The sequence below is a fragment of the Tetrao urogallus genome (assembly GCF_951394365.1).
Source record: "Tetrao urogallus genome assembly, chromosome: 8".
Taxonomy (NCBI): Eukaryota; Metazoa; Chordata; class Aves; order Galliformes; family Phasianidae; genus Tetrao; species Tetrao urogallus.
The window spans coordinates 34,653,770-34,672,300 of NC_136821.1; the positions used below are offsets into that span (position 1 = coordinate 34,653,770).

An 18,531-nucleotide genomic window follows, 5' to 3' on the forward strand; every position below is an offset into this window, starting at 1 on the left:
ATAAACATATCTGCACCAGCTCTCCGAACTCTCCTATTCCCTTCCAGATAGACATTCAGATATCTTAAATCACTACATTGTTAACAACCTTCTCTGGACCACCTCTCCTTGGACTGACAGTTTGCTGACTGACTTCTTGTTACCAAATATGCGGTCAGATCCCAATATTTTTTAGCACTGCTTGGTCATTTTCTAAGCTTCCCGTTAGCTCCTAGAGAGGGGTCCATGTACTTAATGAGCAAGTTTGTCAGAATCAGAGCTGCTTAGAGGCTGTTACAGGCAGAGGTACGTACTCTTCCACCACAAAGACTTGCTCTCCAACCAGTTTGCCACCAGTGCAAGATCAGGGGCTTCTTGCAGGAGCATTCCAGGCTTCTAGCATCTGCAGACACATATTCATCTTCTCACTGTGGCATGATTTGCACTGCACACCTCTTACCGTGCTTGCATATAAATTATTCATTAGTGGCATTAAACGCTCGTTCAGATTTAACAGTCACACATTACAGAGCCATAATGAGCAAGGTTCTTCTTCAGACCAATCTCTGCTCTTCCACTTTTCTCCTCAACTTGCTCGCTTCTCAAATACTTTGTCCAGACAGACTTAACCTTTTCCCCACTCCATTTCACAACCCCAGTTTCTGCCTTTTCAATTGTAAAACTCTAAACATTCAAGGAACCGTAGGCTACAAGCAAAATTGTCTAGAGCCTACTGGCTCAGCCTGTGGAGGCAGAACAGCAGGATACATAAAACAGGAACAGCTCAGATATATAGAACCATAGAGTCATAAAGGTTACAAAAGACCAGAGAGATCACCTAGTCCAACCACTGACCCATCACCACCATGTTCCAAAGGACCCACGGTAGTGACCCATCACTGTCACACTGCAGCTCCTTGTGCTGTGTCTTGGGATCAGAAGGATAGGTCCAGTTGCACCTTTGTTTTGCACAGGCAAAATGATGTCTTCAGCTTGTCTGCTTATTGGAAAAACCTGAATCAGTTGGACTGGCATTTTCAGAGCTACATATTGTAAGCTGAACGCTCAGCATCTAAACTGTCAGGTTTCGTTTGCTTTCTGCTTTTGGATTTGTAGCACTGCAGAGTGAAAACTGACCATTATAGCAAGTTCAGGTTAGATTCACTTTCCTACCTTCCTTAAATGTCTGAAAGGGACTCACAAAGTCCACTGACCTCGAGTTTAAACCTCCTGCATTAGTATTAAAGCTCCTAAAAATATTTATTCCTTCCTATGCCTAAAAAGTCTGGAATCAGCTAAAGTAAATAGCATTACTCTGAGCCGGTCCCACTTACAAGCAAGAAAAAAAACCTTGTAACTAATTAGTTCATTTTCCTAATGTAGTCATACCCATCTACAGTAATACTTAGGAATTAACAGCTTGGAAATGCTAAGTGATACCAACATCATGCACAGCCCCCCCACCGATGTTCTCAAGGACGCTTCCCAAACAGTAGATTTATTTGTTGTCATAGATACTCGTGCAGACACAAACATCAGTAAGATTCAGGGCTCACGCTTGCCAGCAGTTTATTACAACACTGCTGTCCATGTTTTAAAGGTTGGATTAGGCTTTTTCTGAGAAATCTGGCTTTTCCTGCGTCTATTAGGTCTCAGTTCTCCCACACTGCTGTTTCTTTATTCCTTTCTCAAGCAGAGTCCCCACACAGCAGACTGGATTTCTGAAGGCAGGAACAGGCAAATGGGGTATTTGGCATTGATAGCTGGGGCCAGATTTCCACCTCAGAGCTGGTTTCTGATTCAGCAGCCCAACTCATTACTCACTGTGACTGCCCCAGAGGGGTCTGCTCTACCACCTGACCTGTTCTTGGTTTGACCAGCATAGCACTGAACCATGAGAAAGGAGGAAGGGAGTGAATCCCAGCAGGAAGAGGAAAGGATCCAGCCCAGCAAATTTTTCACTTCACTAGTGGAGAGAGGTATCTTCTCCAGCAAGTTAATGCAGTGCAGGTGAAGGAACCAATTTTCCCACTTCTTCCCTTTCCAGCAGCAGAGTGAAGATGTGCTGGGATACAGGAACAAGGAACAGGCAAAGAAAAAAGAATCAGGAGTCCCACTGGTGCCTGATGGAAGGGCAGACAGGTACTGGGGAGTCAGTGTCTGGCAGAGGAGAGGTGTTTAGAAGATATTCTGGGAAAAGAAAGACTAAGGAAGAGCTCAGAAGTCAGGAGAATAAAAACGAACAGGAAGCACAGAGCAGTGGTTCCCAAACTTGCTCCACAGAAAGATCTCTTTGGAAAAGCAAGCAAAGGAGGTAGAAAAGACATTTTCAGCCTTAGCTCTGTAGAATGCAAAGAAGAAAGGAGGCAAGTGGGGAAAAAAGAAACGTGGCGTGGACTGTAACAAGAAGCAGAGCAAAAAGGGAGCAGAAACAGTCACAAGGAGCTAGAGAAGCAAAATCAGAAAAGGAGGGATGAAAGAGGCATATAACTGGGGGGAAAAAAGCCCATAAGGTACCAATCTGAAAAACAGGTACAGCCAGAACCAAAGACTGATGGAAAATATGAAGCATGTCCAATGCAGAGACAAAAAAGCAGTCTCCAAACGTCAGTAAGGGAGCTCAGGTGGGTACATAAAAAAAAGGAGACAGGATTGTCTCCAGCCAGGAAGTCTGATTTTGAGTATGGAGAGGATGAAGGCATGCGAGTTATGGTTGGGAATGGGGCTGTGAATGACAGCCTGTTATTCTTTCTCACAGGATGAGAGGGATATATTTAGTTCTGAAAGGCGGTTGTTTCGCCCTTTTCACTGACAGTGGCTTTTTGGGAGTTTACATACTGAGGACGATAGCGGCAGAATGTCTGATGGAACATGAGGCTGAATGTGGCCAACGCGCTTTCACAATATGCCAGCATGTTTATTTAACGAGCTGCTGACAAGTTACTTAAGTGCTGAATTTTAAATGAATCCCTCACACAGGGGATTTGCATCATCCAGCATAGAAGATCCAGGCTTCCACTGGGGTCTTCCACGGGGGTGGAGAGCACAGCTTCAGTGAAAGCAGATTCTTAGGTGGTTCATAAAATATCTAGATGCATTTAGTTAAAATAAGATTATGCCCTCCCATTTGGGGCAGAAGACAAATTCCAGCAGGGCTAAAACAGAAGAGGTGTACACAGCAGGAGATTGCATCCATCCACCTCCATGTCCCTATAGCAAATGAGCTGTGGTTGACAGCTGCACTCACTGCGATCCCAGGATTGGTAGTATGCCCAGGGCAGGTGAGACTCATTCATAGACTCCTAGAATGGCCTGGGTTGAAAAGGACCACATGATCATCTCCTTCCAACCCCCTGCTGTGTGCAGGGTCACCAACCAGCAGACCAGGCTGCCCAGAGCCACATCCAGCCTGGCCTTGAATGCCTGCAGGGATGGGGCATCCACAGCCTCCTTGGGCAACCTGTTCCAGTGCCTCACCACCCTCTGTGTGAAAAACTTCCTCCTCATATCCAACCTAAACCTCCCCTGTCTCAATTCTTTCCCCTTCCCTCTGTACTCAGCTCTTAGATCTTTTCCAACCTTACTGATTCTATGTCTCTAGTCTGTGGTTCTATTGTAGCACCTCTGGCTATTTCCCTTCAGAGCAGCAAGCAGCACATTTGCTACACAAGCATGTAGGAAACCCACAGGCCGAGCATGCAGGTAGACTCCTCCCCATGCAAAGTCAGCATGAAAGCTGGTCCATCCAAACCTATATTCCTTTGGAACCTCAACACTGAAAAGGTTTTGAGGTAGTATTTCTGTGGGTGGGATGAGAACTTGCCTGAAACCTGAGTCTCACCCATTCCTTCCAGAATCAATATGTTTCAGTTTTACTGAATATTTCAGCGTAGGGGTGATTGGTCAGACCTCACCAAGCAGGTTGTTTTTATTATCCAGGTCAGGGTCCAGGGCTTTAAAGTCAGGCTGTGTTTCAGCCCGGAACATTTACAACAGAAAATCTAATTATTTACAGTCATTTTCTCCAAACACACCCAGCTATTAGCATCACCAATTATGTTTTGTCTGCTGTGTCAGGCATCCTTAGGACTTAGGCAACTGCAGTATTAAGAGTCACCATCCTAGGCTGAGTGAGGGAGATTTTACGGTGCTTACAAGGGGTTTGCTTGCTCTTGTTAGGCTTGTACAAATTAATAATTTCAACACAGTCCAATTTGGTGTGATACCTTAGAAATACAACATTGGTTCACTTGGGAAAGAAGTGTAGAATCATAGAAGAGCTTAATGCTTGCATAAAAGTGCGCTCAGTATTACACAAAAGGGTTCAGTGCTTACTAAGATATTTATATAACATCAGGAAACTGCATCACTCCTAAATAAAATCTGCTCTCATACTCCCCTCTGTCCTCTCAGAGTGCCTTTACTGACGCACTAATCCTTAGGTGGCTTGGAAAGGAAATTTACTTTCTTGTTTCATGCTGCCCATCTCACAAGGAGACTGGGTCTTTCCTGCAGATTTTTTTCTGGAAAGCATGTAATCCAGCAAGTAATTTTGAAGATATTGGTTTAAAGAGTGGCTGAAAGTTAAAGCTTGCAGTCTGTGTAGCTGCAGGAGTCCTCAAAGTATTCCAAGTCAAAATACAATTGCTCCAAGGGAGCAAATTCCAGAGCCGGAGCTCTGCCATCTTTCACATTGAGTCCATGTGCTTCCCATCACTGGCTCAGCCCTGAGAGCTGCCGCAGACAGGGCAGTGCTGTGCCCAACGTATCATTTCACCTTCATCCTCTGCTGGGAAATTCTATATAACACAGGCTTTATTCTTTATGGATTGCAAGGTCTGCAGTTGTGGGAGGCCTGGGAACTCATGGGAGCCAAGGTGGGAGAAGCTGACTGTAGCCTCTCCCACATAATGCCTATATTTCTTTCCTGTCCTAAACTAATCTTTACATTCCTCCCCCTGGGGAGCTCTGCTTTCCTATAACAAAGGCCATTCCAAACAACTGATACGGTCTATAGGCCCATAAAGCAACGCAGTTTGATTTCCAGTATTAAAAAACAGAAAGAGAGAGAGAGAAGAAAAAAACCTTCTAGGATTAATAAGTGAGTAAACAGTTTGGCCTTTAAGTCTCAATCCTTCTTTTCAAATTGCACTTCCAACATCAATGTACATGATCTGCTGGTTGGCAACCCTGCCCAAGGCAGGAGGGTTGGAACTAGATGGTCTTGGAGGTCCTTCCAATTCAAGCCATCCTATGATCTTATGTTTTTCCTTGTCTTTTTTCACCAGCTTCTGAATTATTTTTGGTGCTATCGAGCCATTTAGTTATCAGCATTGACCACAAGCATTAGGGACCAGGAGGAGTGCTTGAGGTGGACAACAGTGTTAGCAGAAGTAAAACAGGCATCATCATATTTGGTTGCTTTCTTAACTTGGGAATATAACTTGCCACATTTTCAGCTTCTCACTCCCCACTGAAGTACTCCCACATCAGAAGACTCATAAAGAAAGCACCATCTTAGCTATGAGCAGCCCTATTCACACAGCACTACACTCTTGGTCTGAAATGAAGCAGCAAGCAGTAATGTGACATCAGACAGATGCTGATTGCACACTGCCCTTGACAAAGGCTTGAAGACAAGCCGTGGCTACACAGCAGGTCAGCAGCACAGTGATCCATGAACAGGATGGCTGCAGTGCAGGGGGGGGAACAGGACAATATGCACGTGCAGATCATTTCAGCACAAGGAGGCAAAAACTACATCAGTGAAATCAGACTGAGTTGTATTTCTACACTGATGCCGTGCACGTAAGGCAGACTCAGAAGAGGGAAATGAACCACTGAAACACACCAGGTACTACCTTCAGATTTACCCATCTTCCCCATACTGCAAAATGATGCAATCAGTTATAAACCAGACAGAAATCACATGGTTTTAGACATGGCCTCAGGCAGCCTTGCTCATTTTAACCACTGACACAAAAGGATAACTATTACTCTTACATGCTGTATTTCTTCAAGTGTTTAAAAACAGGGTAGATCAAAGCACAAGGATTCTCTGTTTTCAAGCTATTCATCCACAGTTTCCCAGGATGCAAACGCTGTGCAGTGAATGCAGGGAGCTTGATGTGCCCCAGGTGTGGTGCATTTGTTATGCACACATCCAACTATCCATCCAGCACATGGAGAACACAGTCATCTCAGTTTTTAGTCAGCTAATACCTCTAATACTCTTTAAATACTTCAAGTGCCTTTCACAGTCAAGTGGTGGCAGAAGACATACAGCACACACAAAAGCATCACAAAGTCCATAGAGAGCCAACGCAATGCTCATACACGAGCAGCATTTTTGCAGCAGCTCAGCCCTCGGCTAAATATTATCTACAGCTTAAAGCACAGGTTAGTGATGTTTTGCTGTGGCCCAACTCAAAGTTGCCCAGTCTGCACCTTCATTCTTCTCCAAAAGAGGTGCATTTTGCTTCCCTGGCGCCATGGCTTCTAGAAGCAAAAGTGATGGCTCAAATATTTCACCAGCAAATCCGATAAGACGAAACGTTCAGTGCACTCTGTTTCACTCCACTTCCCAAGTGATTTGGTGATGTTGGAGGGCAGGTTATTTCTTTTGGCTGCCCTTGCTACAAAATTGCATACTTTACTTCCCTCTTTGCAGATTTCATATTGTGTTAATAAAGTACTGTTGACTCCCTCTGGCTGACTCTGCAGGAAAGCTATTCTTGCAAAGCTTCTAGTCTGAGTTAAAGTAATCTTGCTTAAAACCGGCCATAATTGTTTCAGTCTCTTAAGTTTAATACTAAGCACAGGAAATATTGCCAATTTGAGTCAGGATTTGACATTCTCTGAAGGCGGGATAAGCTGACCAAAGGTAAGGAATTCAGTAAATGCATGGGGAATTTGACCTGGCCTTTCTTTGAGTCAGCTTCTGTATTTTTGACCTCACTCTGGAAAGAGCAGGAAGATGTACAGAAATAAAACAGATGAGAGTTTAATGAGAACTTTTGAGCTCTCCAGTGTACCCATTATTCCAGTGGCCAAGTTCCCCAAATGTGGTGCCAGGCCCTGAGGGACTTTTCTCTTCTCCACGTAAGGATTGCACAGTGCAGTCCCATTACAGCATGGCTGACAGAATTGCATTCTTCAGAAGGCTGTAGGCTGTCATCAGGAAGGTGACAGTGGAAATAAGCCTAGGGACATCTATCTGTGGAAGGTGATGAGCAGCCCTTCACCTAATGAGACAAACCACTGAGGAATCATAGCCTGCAATCTGGCTCCAGTAAATACTGGGTCACGGAAACGTCCAAAATAGAATGAGGAACCAAAGAAAAGTGTAACCTTAAGAAACAAAACACATTGGACATCTGTGCCTGCAGGTCATTCCAACAGCTGTGATGCACCATACTCTGTTTCTAGAGTTATCAGTCAGATTGATCGAGCTTATATTTTGCTTTTAGATCTGCCTTATATGTTCTTGGTATTTCAACACTAATAGATTGCTAATTCTTCCTTCTGTAGTTTTCAGAGAAGTAAAACCAGAGGAGTTCTGGTTCTCTAGGGCCTGTTACTGATAATCAAAATTTTACCCCAATTGCACACAGTCAATTACATGAATTCTTCACTAATAAGGCATCTACTGACAGGCCTGGTAGGGCCAACAGCAGTAGAAATACTGCAGACTAGACTACCACGTGACAAGCATTACATGCCCTGCTCCTCATTCAGAAACCATTCCCTGCAAGGGCAATGATGGGATCCAGATGTCCCTGAGTCCTTCAGGAGATGCTTTCGCTTCACGCAGGCTCATAGCAATCCTGCCCAAGACTGTTACTGTTTTGCCTTGCAGTCAAGTCAAGGAAAATATGTTGAATCATAAGAATTTACTTCCCAGTCGCTTTAATTTTATTTCCATTTCTGTGCCATGGTGGGTAAATTTAATATCCAACTTCTCTAGGATTGCCTAAGCTTTTGGTATGGGTTGGATGTTATTACTAACTCTTGCAAGCAAGTTCATTTACTTAGGGCAGGGTCTGACTGACTCTCAGTCCTGAATTAATTCAGATCTGAGCTCCAAGAAAATTACTGGCAATCTTTTTTGGGGGTGCAGGCAGGGGCATGCAAAATCACCGGCACCGAGACATTCTGGTAGTGTTGATATTGCCAACTTTTTTAATCTGATTTTTTTTTTTTGAGATGTAAGCTGAATTATTGAAGGTGTTAAATAAGACTTTTTGTTTCCCCTTAGTAGTAATCGTGCTCATGTTGCCTTTTATTCCCTTTCAAAAACCCCAGCAGTACTCGCAGAGCTACCTTCCCATGTTTCTGATAAATTTCAAAGAGAAAACTCAAGCCAAGAATATTTGGTCAGAATTCTGAAGTAACCAATAGGTCAAAAAATCCTTTTATGGCAGGAGGCAGGATAGACAGAAGTTGTGGCACAGAAAACTTACGATGAGACCATCTGAACAGGAGCAGAAATTCTCTTTTTTTCCTGGTCCACTAATTACCCAATGCTATCCTTAAAAGACCAGGAGGATTCTGGAAGACGTAAAACAACTTCTTGACAAAGAAGAGCCTATTTATTTCAATGTAAGAACTGTTCTTTGGGAACTCAAGAAGCTTGAGAACAGCTGTACTGGGTCAGCCAAAGGTCTACCTTTCCTGGCCAATAAAAACTACGTGTAATAAAACTATCACAAAGAATTACCACATTCCACATTTAGAGCTGCATCCCCCAACAACTGTTCCCAACTCTTACTTGTCTTTGAAGCTCGGTTCTGCCATTTCAGATCTAAGAAAATCACTGTGTACCCCAAAGACCATCTATTGTTTCTCATTATGATAGTTACTATAATAGAGAATATCACCTTTCCCACACTTGGTCCTCCATGGGAATGTTTCTTCTCGCACACTGCTGGCCTCACAACACTTGATCTTAAACTTAAAGCCAAATATTTAGCCAGAACAATAAGGGTTCCAATCCTCCAAACACTTTCTCCCTGCAGGTCACCCCACTGAATTACTTCTCTGCATAATCCTCAAGCAACTGCTCGGAGGATCGGAACCATAGATAAAACATCAGTTGTAATATGTCTGTCCAAACCCATTAAAGATGACAAGGAGCCTGTGGAAAGCAATCTTGCTATATAAGTAATTCTATATTTGTGTAGGTTATTTTTTCTTGAAGAACTAACAGAAGCACACACACAAAAGGAAAGAAAATACTGCAGCAAAGATACTTAAAATAAACTAATGTTTCCATTTAAGAGAACCCATATTGAGTCAGATTACAGGAACAGGCAAGAATTACAAACTAAAGAGGGGTTTATTTCTCTACAGAGCCCTCACCCTTTGTTTTTGTTCCTTTTCTGTGCAGAACACTCTGCTGTTCCTCTGCCTAGAAAGGACAACCATCATTCATGCCTTCTCTTCTGTGCACGGCCCACATCTTTTCTTAACCTGAAAAGAGTTGAATGCTCTTCTTTTCTCCAAAGAACCATTTTTTATTTTTCGTGACAAGGCCTTTCACGCAATTAGCCAGAGAAGTGGTGGCCAAAAAGAAAGAATAACACACGTAAAATCACGCCAGAGAATAAAGTAGGTAGTAACTTGTTGAGTCTATTACCAGACAAATTGTTTAAATCAACAGTATGTTCTCATAAATCAACGGCCATATTTAGCCTTAACTACAACCATTCCTGAGCAATGTGGAACAGAGAGAAGAGATGCAAGGAAAAACAGTGATGTTCCTGAAATGAGCAGGGGTAGAAGCACCAGATGTGATGAGCACAATGCACGGCCGTTGTCCAGGCAAGGAATTTATTTGCCAGGTCGGAACTGGGGTGCCGCGGCATTTCAGTGCCTAGCAAAGACTTCAGCAGGAGACTGCCGATCACACTGACTCATACCAAATCTGGGGGTGATTTGGAGATGTTGAAGAACCATTCAAACCTCATTAAAACCTGGGCTGTGCGCTAAAAGAAAATTGAGCCCAGAAGTGCCAGAAATCTATGCTGTGATCAGAGACAAAAGATTTTACATTGCAGACCATAAAAGATCATTCTTTTTCAATTACAGTTGACAGATCTAAGTTATCGTAAGAGGAGTAACTTTGGAAATGGGGAGGGCAGTAACTGAACCAGAGAAGAGAGCAGGATGTATCTAGAGCAGCAACACAAGAATCTCATTAGACCCTTTCTTTCTTAGCTGGACATAGAAGAGCGTCTCTTTTCACTCCTCCATCTTTGTTCATCCCCCTATTCTTCCAGTTGAGCTGTTTTGATTTAGATTCAGGGCTTCCATTCACTCCAATTAAATGGCTTTTCTGTAAAGCTGCTTACCAAACCCATACTATGCTCCCTTTAAAAGGATTGCACCGCTTTCTTGAGAGAGAACTGATTTCTCCCATTCCACAGTTTCAAAACATCCCTTCTCCACAGTTTTCCAGCAACGTTCTCTGCAGCAGACACACAGTCGTTCTGGTAAGCCAGTGGCTCTGACCCAAAGAAAGATATTTTGCCTGCCACGATCTCTGTTTGGCACTTACTGGTCTGACTTGCAGCACTGCAGGCACGGTTCCCAAACAAGTTTCTGTTGAGCAGCTTGTGGATGCACAGCAGGGAGCAGGTCACCCGCAGGAGCCATCCTCAACTCCTTGCCTGCAGGCTTCCCTATGCTACTGCTGAAATTTGCCTCCCAGCCCTGAGTCTTTAGTCTCGCCTTGTTTGCTTCTGTGCAGCCACTTGAGTTTAAGTGAGCAGCCAGACTTCTCACATATTTCATCTGTTCTTTTAGAACTGTACCCTCTGTATGAAGTCTGATGGCTACAGGAGAATTTGTTCCTGCTTTTGATTCTTGTCCTAAACATGTTGTCAGCACTCCCACTGAAGCAAACACGTTGAAAATAAGAGTTGTGTCTTCCAGTTCTGGCATTTGCACAGTTTTATGTGACGCTGGAAAAGCACAGTTAGATTATTTTCCTGCAAGTCTTGAGACAATAATAAATAACAGATCCACTGAGTTTTGACTTGCCTTGGAACCAGGCATTTCTGACATGTGCTGTATGCTCATACATTACATACTCCGATGGCCTTCTCACCCAGAGCTTAAATTGTTTCTGTATTCTCCACTGCTTGTCAATGTGCAACCAGACTTTCAGACTTTGACTGACAGTTTAGTTTTTGCATACTATTCTCTTTGCAATGACATGCAGAAAAAGCATGAGGGCCTTTGAGGGTTATCTGTCAGCTAGGTATAGCGACCTACACAAAGGAAGCATCAAGGTGCTCTGAATACCAAAAAAATCAACTGAGCAGATGGGAGGAGTCTCCTTTTTCACTCAACTGAGAGAGCAACCTAAACAACCAGCCTGAAATTCTCACCTACTGATCTCTCATGGTCTAAGGCTTTACAGTGAGTGTTCTTACACCTCACCTCTCAGAATTAACAAGCAATGAAGGTGCATATATAATGCTCCTCATTCCACTTTGATTTTCAGGCTTGTTGCTAACTGTGGTATGGATTTTCAGGTATGTTGCTGACATACACAGCTCCACCTTGTGCAAGTTTGGGTTTTCTGTATGGTTGTTCCATTTTCAGAGTTGGAACCGAGAAGGGTTTCAACTGTCGAGCCTTCCTCCTACACCTCACCCTCCTGGCTCCATAAAACAGAACTGCTTTCTCTAATTTGGAGAAGTTCCTACATCATCTGGTTTTGTTTTTTGCAGTGTTACTGCCTGAGAACTGGCTCTAATCACGAGAGCTTCACTGGTTGTAGGAAGTTTCTAAAAGGGAGCACAGTTTAAAAATACTTGAACAGTTGTCACTCTGAAGCAACCTCAAAATCAGTCCAAGTGTTTGGAAGATCCTCTTTGTTCAAGGAGCGTTCTCTCTTTGATGCAGAACAGACGTGAAATCTTCCTGGGCAACAGGTAGCACATCTGATGGAGCAAGGATATAGGAACAGCCTTGCTATTTGCAAAGTGCCTACTGGTCACTTATTTCAGCCTGATGCTTTGTCATTACTAGCAACCATAAAGCAAGCTTACACAAAGTACAACTTTGGGTCCAATTGAATCCAAAATAATGGCTTACAAGAAATGCATGAGATGAACCATTGCGGTGGCATTTTGAGTAGGCTGCTGCCAAAAAGAAAATGGGGAAGAAAATTGTGACTTATTGTGTTTGAAGTGGACTACAGACCAGGAAAATCAGTGGCTGAGTTTTTCTGTACAGATTTACAGGTCAAGTGAATCCCTGGTTTAACATCTGAACTCAGAGGGTTTCATAAGAAAAGGAATTTGGTTGTAAGGGTCGTGCATGTGCACAATGTCCAGGCATTACAAGACCGAAGACGTAGGCATTAAAACCTAGAGAAGCAAGAGTAAAACCCACAGGAGGTCAGACAGGGAAGTGAGATGAGAACAGTGCTTCATGTCTGCTGGGCAGCAGTTGATACGTATGAAAAGATGAAGTTCAGAAGGAACAAACAGATGTCCCTGAAGAATCAGCATGACTGAAATGTGCAGTAGCTGCCTGCTCTCAGGTCACAGATGACCATGGGAACTTACATTCTGCATGATCCTTGACTAAAGACCCAGCCCCCAAACAGCTGACAGGATAGTAAATAGCTGACAATCTTTTTCCTATCACTTCAGAAGACTGACATTAACTTCTATTAACATCAACTTATTTTGCAACGTAAGCTCTTGCAAAGTAGCTGCCACAAAAAGATGAGTCGTGCCATCCCAAAGAGCTGCACCAACTATGAGCTGAAAGATCACACAAGAATATAGGTTATAAACAAACCAAATGGGAAGAACCTGATGGAATTTCATCAGCACTCAGATATACGCTCATCATGTGTATCCAAAAGGTAAATGTTTCTGTCTGCAAAGACTGTAAATATTTTTAAAAATGAAGAGCTAGTGCAAATACTAAATGTAACGCTAGTAAATATTGAAAGCTGGCACTACTGCTACATCCAGTGGGTGGTGGACTCCAAAATGATTCTTCACCCACAGTGCATATTGCCTTTCCTTCCTCCCAGCTGGCATCAGTAAAGTAGCAACAGCCTTAATATCAGATTTTGAGATTTCTTGCTGCTGTAAGCCAGATTTGCAGCAACGTTTAAAATAATGTCACATTTAATACAAAAATCGAGCTATTTTCTGGCTGCTTAGACTGAAAACAAAGCACGATCTACCATCCAGTAAACTGATGATGCTGGCTTTTTGAGGCCAAAAGCCTGTTATTAAGGGGAAAAAAAAAAAAAAAGACCCACACTAACAAGGGCACCCTTTCATTCATGCAGAGCAGTTTCTGGGAATACAATGAATAAAGTTCTAAACCTGCTTGCCTACAGAACTAGTAATTGCAGAAGATGCAAGTCAAAGCTCACAATCACAGATGAATGTATGTTTATTCTTCTCTAATTGGTACTACATTAATAACAGCTAGAGATCCAAAGCACACACACTGGTCTCAGCTCAAAATTGAGTCTACTGCTTAACGGTGGGCTAGGAAAGTCCCTTAAGGTACCAGTTGTTTTAGAAGAATGAATGCAATTTTTATGAATCATGTCAACCTTTCTGAGTTACTTTCTCTCCTCAAGGGAAATTTCACTTAGAGGAAACATAACTATTTGATTTGAAAGCAGCACAGGTACTTTTTTAAGTGTCAGAATTTGGAACAGAAAATTGTCCTGATATTACCAAACAGAAAGTCTTCCTGCTGCAATCCAAAAAGCTATTGACGTGAAGAAAGTAACAGATTCTTATCAGTGCAAACGGCCTTTGGACTGTAATCACATATTTTAATCCTTACAAAAGATCTGGGCACACCAATGCTCTCCTTACTATCAACCAAACACAAAGCCTCTCAATTTCCCCCTTCACTACCCAACTGTCTGTCCATTGGAAACATTGGGGGGGGAAATCATGTAGACATACAATCTGTAATCAATTTACAGATCAAAAACTGATTTAAACCCAATGATCCTTTTTCTAAAGCTAGATATTGAAAGCACAGCAGCAGAGCTAGAAATGTAAGCACTTCAAGCTGCATCTCTTGGCTATGAAGTAAATCCTAAGAAATTCCTTAAGAAGTTTTGATGCTCGATGGGTCACATAATGGTACAAAAAGCCACCGCCCCAGGAGGCAGTAACAGGTGAAGAAATACGGATTTTAACTTCTTTTCCATCTTTTCTCTTGCAGGCATATCATAGGCAGGTTTCCTGATTATCCAGCAAAAGAAGCAGGAGGTTCAATGGCTATTTTTTCTCAAAAAACTCCAGAGCAGGTACTGTCATTCCTCTAATTCAAAAGGCTGATGGGATGGGGGAAGAAATCTCTATAAAACATGCTTTAAGTTGCAATTTTTCTGAACAAAGTCCTCTAGTTCTTCAGGAATCTTGTGGCTAAATGGCTTCACAATGAAAAAGAAACAGTTGTTTTCTTCCAAGGTAAACCACAAAGCTTGACTACCAAAATTAGTTCCCTTTCAGACTATGTACCCACTTAGTCATAGTGGAAGACACCCAGCCATGCAGATTACACAGACAGATGTCTGAGGAAGCCAGCAGCAATGGGCTCAGCTACAAAGAGCCACTCTCCTATAGCAAAATCCACACGGTTCAATTGGTGCTAGCTGGGATTTGTATGGTACCCATACTGGTGCTAATGGAGGTATATATCAAAGAATGTAATCCTCATCTAGAAAGCTTTGATTTAAATTGGCACCCAGGGCTGCCATGTTTACAAAGTACATTTTGAGATTGGTTCTACTGTGTCTGCATTCCATGTCAGCATAATCTACCATTAATGAGTTTAAACAGAGAAGAGTTTCTTATGCACGTAGACCTAGGCCTTGATTTGCTGCTGAGTTTGAATTTGAAATTATCTTGGCTCATCCTATGCCATCCTTGTAATGATCTCAGTTGCTTTTCCCAGTGGGAAACAAACAGAGAGCTCTTCTGATTTCTCTGCTAGTGGAAGTGGCTGGTAATCTTTCTCTGTCACACAGGGAAGGTGATTAAGAGCAGCCAAAGAAGTGAAAGCAGCAGTTGGCACTCTGAACCTCTTCCACTATCCAGAATGATCTTTGCAGGACAAAGAGTCTGCTGAGGGAAGTTATAAACCCTGCACACAGGAGCAGGATTTGGCCCCTAAGTGAACCAGTCGTGGTGGCTACCAACACGCTAGGAAAACCAAACAGCCACTGATTGACCTCTGCAGTCCTTAAAAGTTCCCCTGTTGAGAAAGGCTGTTCATTAGCTGCCTGCCACCAATGATCTTATACAACTATGGTAAAACAATATTTTGGATTCAGTCCCTGGAATCATTGGGAAAAGCCTGGGGCATACTAGCAGCATCCGCGTGGTGCTGGGAGATGTAAATACACGGTAACCCAGCATAAAGCACAGTACTCTAACCAGTAGTTACTTTGCTTTAAAAATACACAAGAACACTGCAACAAACAGCTCTCTGTGTCTCGCTGAAACCAAGCTCAGAGCATGCTCCTGTTTCCATCAAGTTCAGAGTACAACAAGGTCAACCCCGCGGGCCTCTGCAACTCAGTCACTCTGTTGTTCAGTCCCAGAGTGAAGGAGACCAGTCCATTCAGTTTCCAGCTTCTAAAGTAGAAACACATGCCGGAATCAAGAAGGCATTGTTGGCTGCCCTGAGCAGCAGGGAAGCTGCCCAGCAAGCATGGCTTGTTGCTGGAGAAGGCCTTGGGGACATGATGGTAATTAGAGGTGCAAGCAACAAGGATAAGCACAATTCAGAGAGGGGAAAAATAAAAAAATAAAAAGCATTGCAAGGAATTACACTGAGCAAAACGGGATGGTAGCATGCACTGGAGAAATGTTTTCCCCGTCCTACTCCCAGCTTTGAACTTCCACCTTCAGCCATTTTGCTGTGGTTCCTGTGCATCTGCTTTCTCTTTGCATAAAATATAAAGGAAGCCAAAAGCCTGCGGAGATTGTTCTGCTGCCTGTTTTTTTTTTCCCCTGCATAAAAGGAAAAATACTTGTAAGGAAAAAAAAAAAAAAGGCAGTTTTCTTGCAAATTTTCACTAGCAATTATGTGATTTTGAAGAAATCCCCAGAGCCATTTTTTTCCTCCCTTTCCATCCAGCACAGCTGAGAGCAGGAGGTGCTTCACATGCCCTTTACAGGCATCCAGAATGCAGCTGTCAAAAGGAAGTTTCATGCTTTTACCTGAATGCCAGAAAAACAAAATATTGTGTGTTCATCTGAGCCAGCCTACGTTTTAAAAATCCCAAGGCTAACTGGTTTTGTTTCACTTTGGTCTACTGTGTAGCATTATAAATGAAATCCTGGCCCCATTGAAGTTAATGGGACTTTTGCCCTTGAATTCAGGGGAGACGGAAGGTTTCACATCTTATATCTATTACCTTCCTAGGATGGGTTGGTTGCTCCCAAGTTAAACTCCATAGAAAACCAGGGCAGAACTGTATTTAACAAGTGAGCATTTTATAAGGCTTAAGTAAAGACACTTTGGGGAAAATAAAATACAAATTAATCACTTCACGAACCATTGCTGCATTACTATACATTCTATATTTCTTTACCTTTTGACAACTCTGACCTTACTTGACTTTGTAATGCCTCCTCTGCACAATCTGCTTTCAAGACATTTTGCAAATGCTTTTCGAAAAGGTAAGCCAGAGAGATCCCAATGCAAGATACTCAGCCATTCAGTCAGAAAAATGTGCTGTCTCAACTGAACATGAGTTTTTCCTCCACTTCCTACGCACTTTTCAGGAGCAGAATCTCCTGAAGGAGTGTAATCTCCCTGCGTCTGTTCCAGACGTCTGTCCCTAATGGCTTTTTATGTTTTGCTCCAGAGATAATCATCAGATGTGACAATTTTTGGCTTTGCCCCCACACTGCTGCCAACAGAACGATAATCTCTTCCTGTAGTTCATTAAGCCTCATCACCGTGAAAGTATGCCAAGAGAGCTGTCATTTAGCAGTCATTCCCTCGCTCCCAAACCCCCTTCATTACCAACATTATTAAGTAGCTTATCAAAATAAGACTGAGATTTTGGTTACACGTTCAAATTGCTGCTTGGAGCTCAAAGTCATTTCTATGTTACCATAATCTCAGTATTTAATCCGGCAGCATCTAGAGAAGGGGTGAGAAAAAGCAGGCATTAGCTGCTGATCCTGAGCCTCATTTGGCAGTCTGTGAGCTATTAGTGGCACTAATTACTATTCATTACTGCCGACAGCTAAAGGTCCTCACGAATCCCAGTAATCAGTGGGATTGTGAATGGCAGTGCCAGATCCAAGCTGGTTCTTCACTGCCTCTTGGGTGTGATGAACTTGTTTTCTAGCCAGCAGAGACAATCTAGGTTGTGTGCCTAAAGCCAGGCAGCATCAACAACCCCTTGAGCATCCTCAAGCTGGGAGAAAGAGAGATGTACAGGCAATGTAAGTGCACAGATTGCTGTTTGGTATGCTTCTCTGGAACATGGGGATGGCATTTCTTCCCATCTCAGATGGTCTTGGGAGAAGAAACGTTTTTTGTTTTGTCTTAGACATCAAAATAGCTTCTTCCTCTACACAGTTCTCAAAGAGAGCAAATTTTCTCTCCAGAGACCACAAGCTACGTGCCAATTAAGTGTTTCTGTTCAAAATGGTCTTAGAGCCAGAACTGCAAGGCTCCGAGGCTGTCTCACACCCACTATGGCTGCGGATCTGAAATTCCCAAGCTCTATTTATTTATGTCTACAACACTAATAGAGGCAAAAAGCTCAACAAAGGAATTCTTTCAAGAGATGAAGGAAGGGCTTATTCTTGAGGAAGAACGTTTACCCCAAGTATCTGCTTGCCTGAGCCAATGCCAAGCTTTCTGTGGTTGAGGAACAGAGAACACAAGGAAGCCCTGCGGGCAGCTAGGGAGTCTCAGATACTTGGCTCATAACTCCAACATAATGCATTTCCATCCATAGGTGACACTCAGTTCCATTGCCTCTTCCTTTCCCAATAAAGAGAATTTGCATTGAAGAAAGTTTGGGAACACTCAAGCTGATGTACGAGTAGAAAATTTGATTTGGCTTTTGTGGAAGATCAGTTTAGAGAAAAATATGTCTTTTCGTCCTCAAAAGAAGAAAAGTTACAGGGTAGAAGTAATCACCTGGCCAGCAGGGCTCCTACAGCAAGACTAGGAAAAAGCGCAGCTAAAATTCATCCACCCTCACTGATATGCATTCTCTTCCCCATCATTAAGAGTTCTCAAAGCACTTTCAGCCTCATTTCAAAAAGAGGCAACCTAGCAAAGAAAGGGAAGTCTAAAATAATTTAGGAAGACACCTGCTTTTATTTCCACCATGAAGTTTTCTTTCAGTGGGGAAAAAAAAAAAAAAAAGGTATTATAATGCAGGTGGATTGCTTAGTATCTCAAACTAACCTTTGCTTGTCCTTTCCTTTCATTCCTGTTCTATTGTCAGATTCTTCAGGCTTCTTCTTGTAGCTGGAGAGGAAATTGTTCTGTATAGAAGAGTATGAACCA

At 42.8% G+C, this 18,531-nt stretch overlaps 1 protein-coding gene across 1 annotated transcript in view; it reads left to right on the forward strand.

The window, feature by feature from the left end:
• The window catches only part of DRC11 (dynein regulatory complex subunit 11), a gene marked incomplete at both ends in the record, with an annotated part of 122,217 nt that overhangs the window by 66,887 nt on the left and 36,799 nt on the right, over window positions 1–18,531 (forward strand). The window contains one exon of the mRNA XM_079538896.1: window positions 14,206–14,290. Coding sequence (XP_079395022.1) covers window positions 14,206–14,290 — 85 coding nt within the window. The remainder of the gene's footprint in view (window positions 1–14,205; window positions 14,291–18,531) is intronic.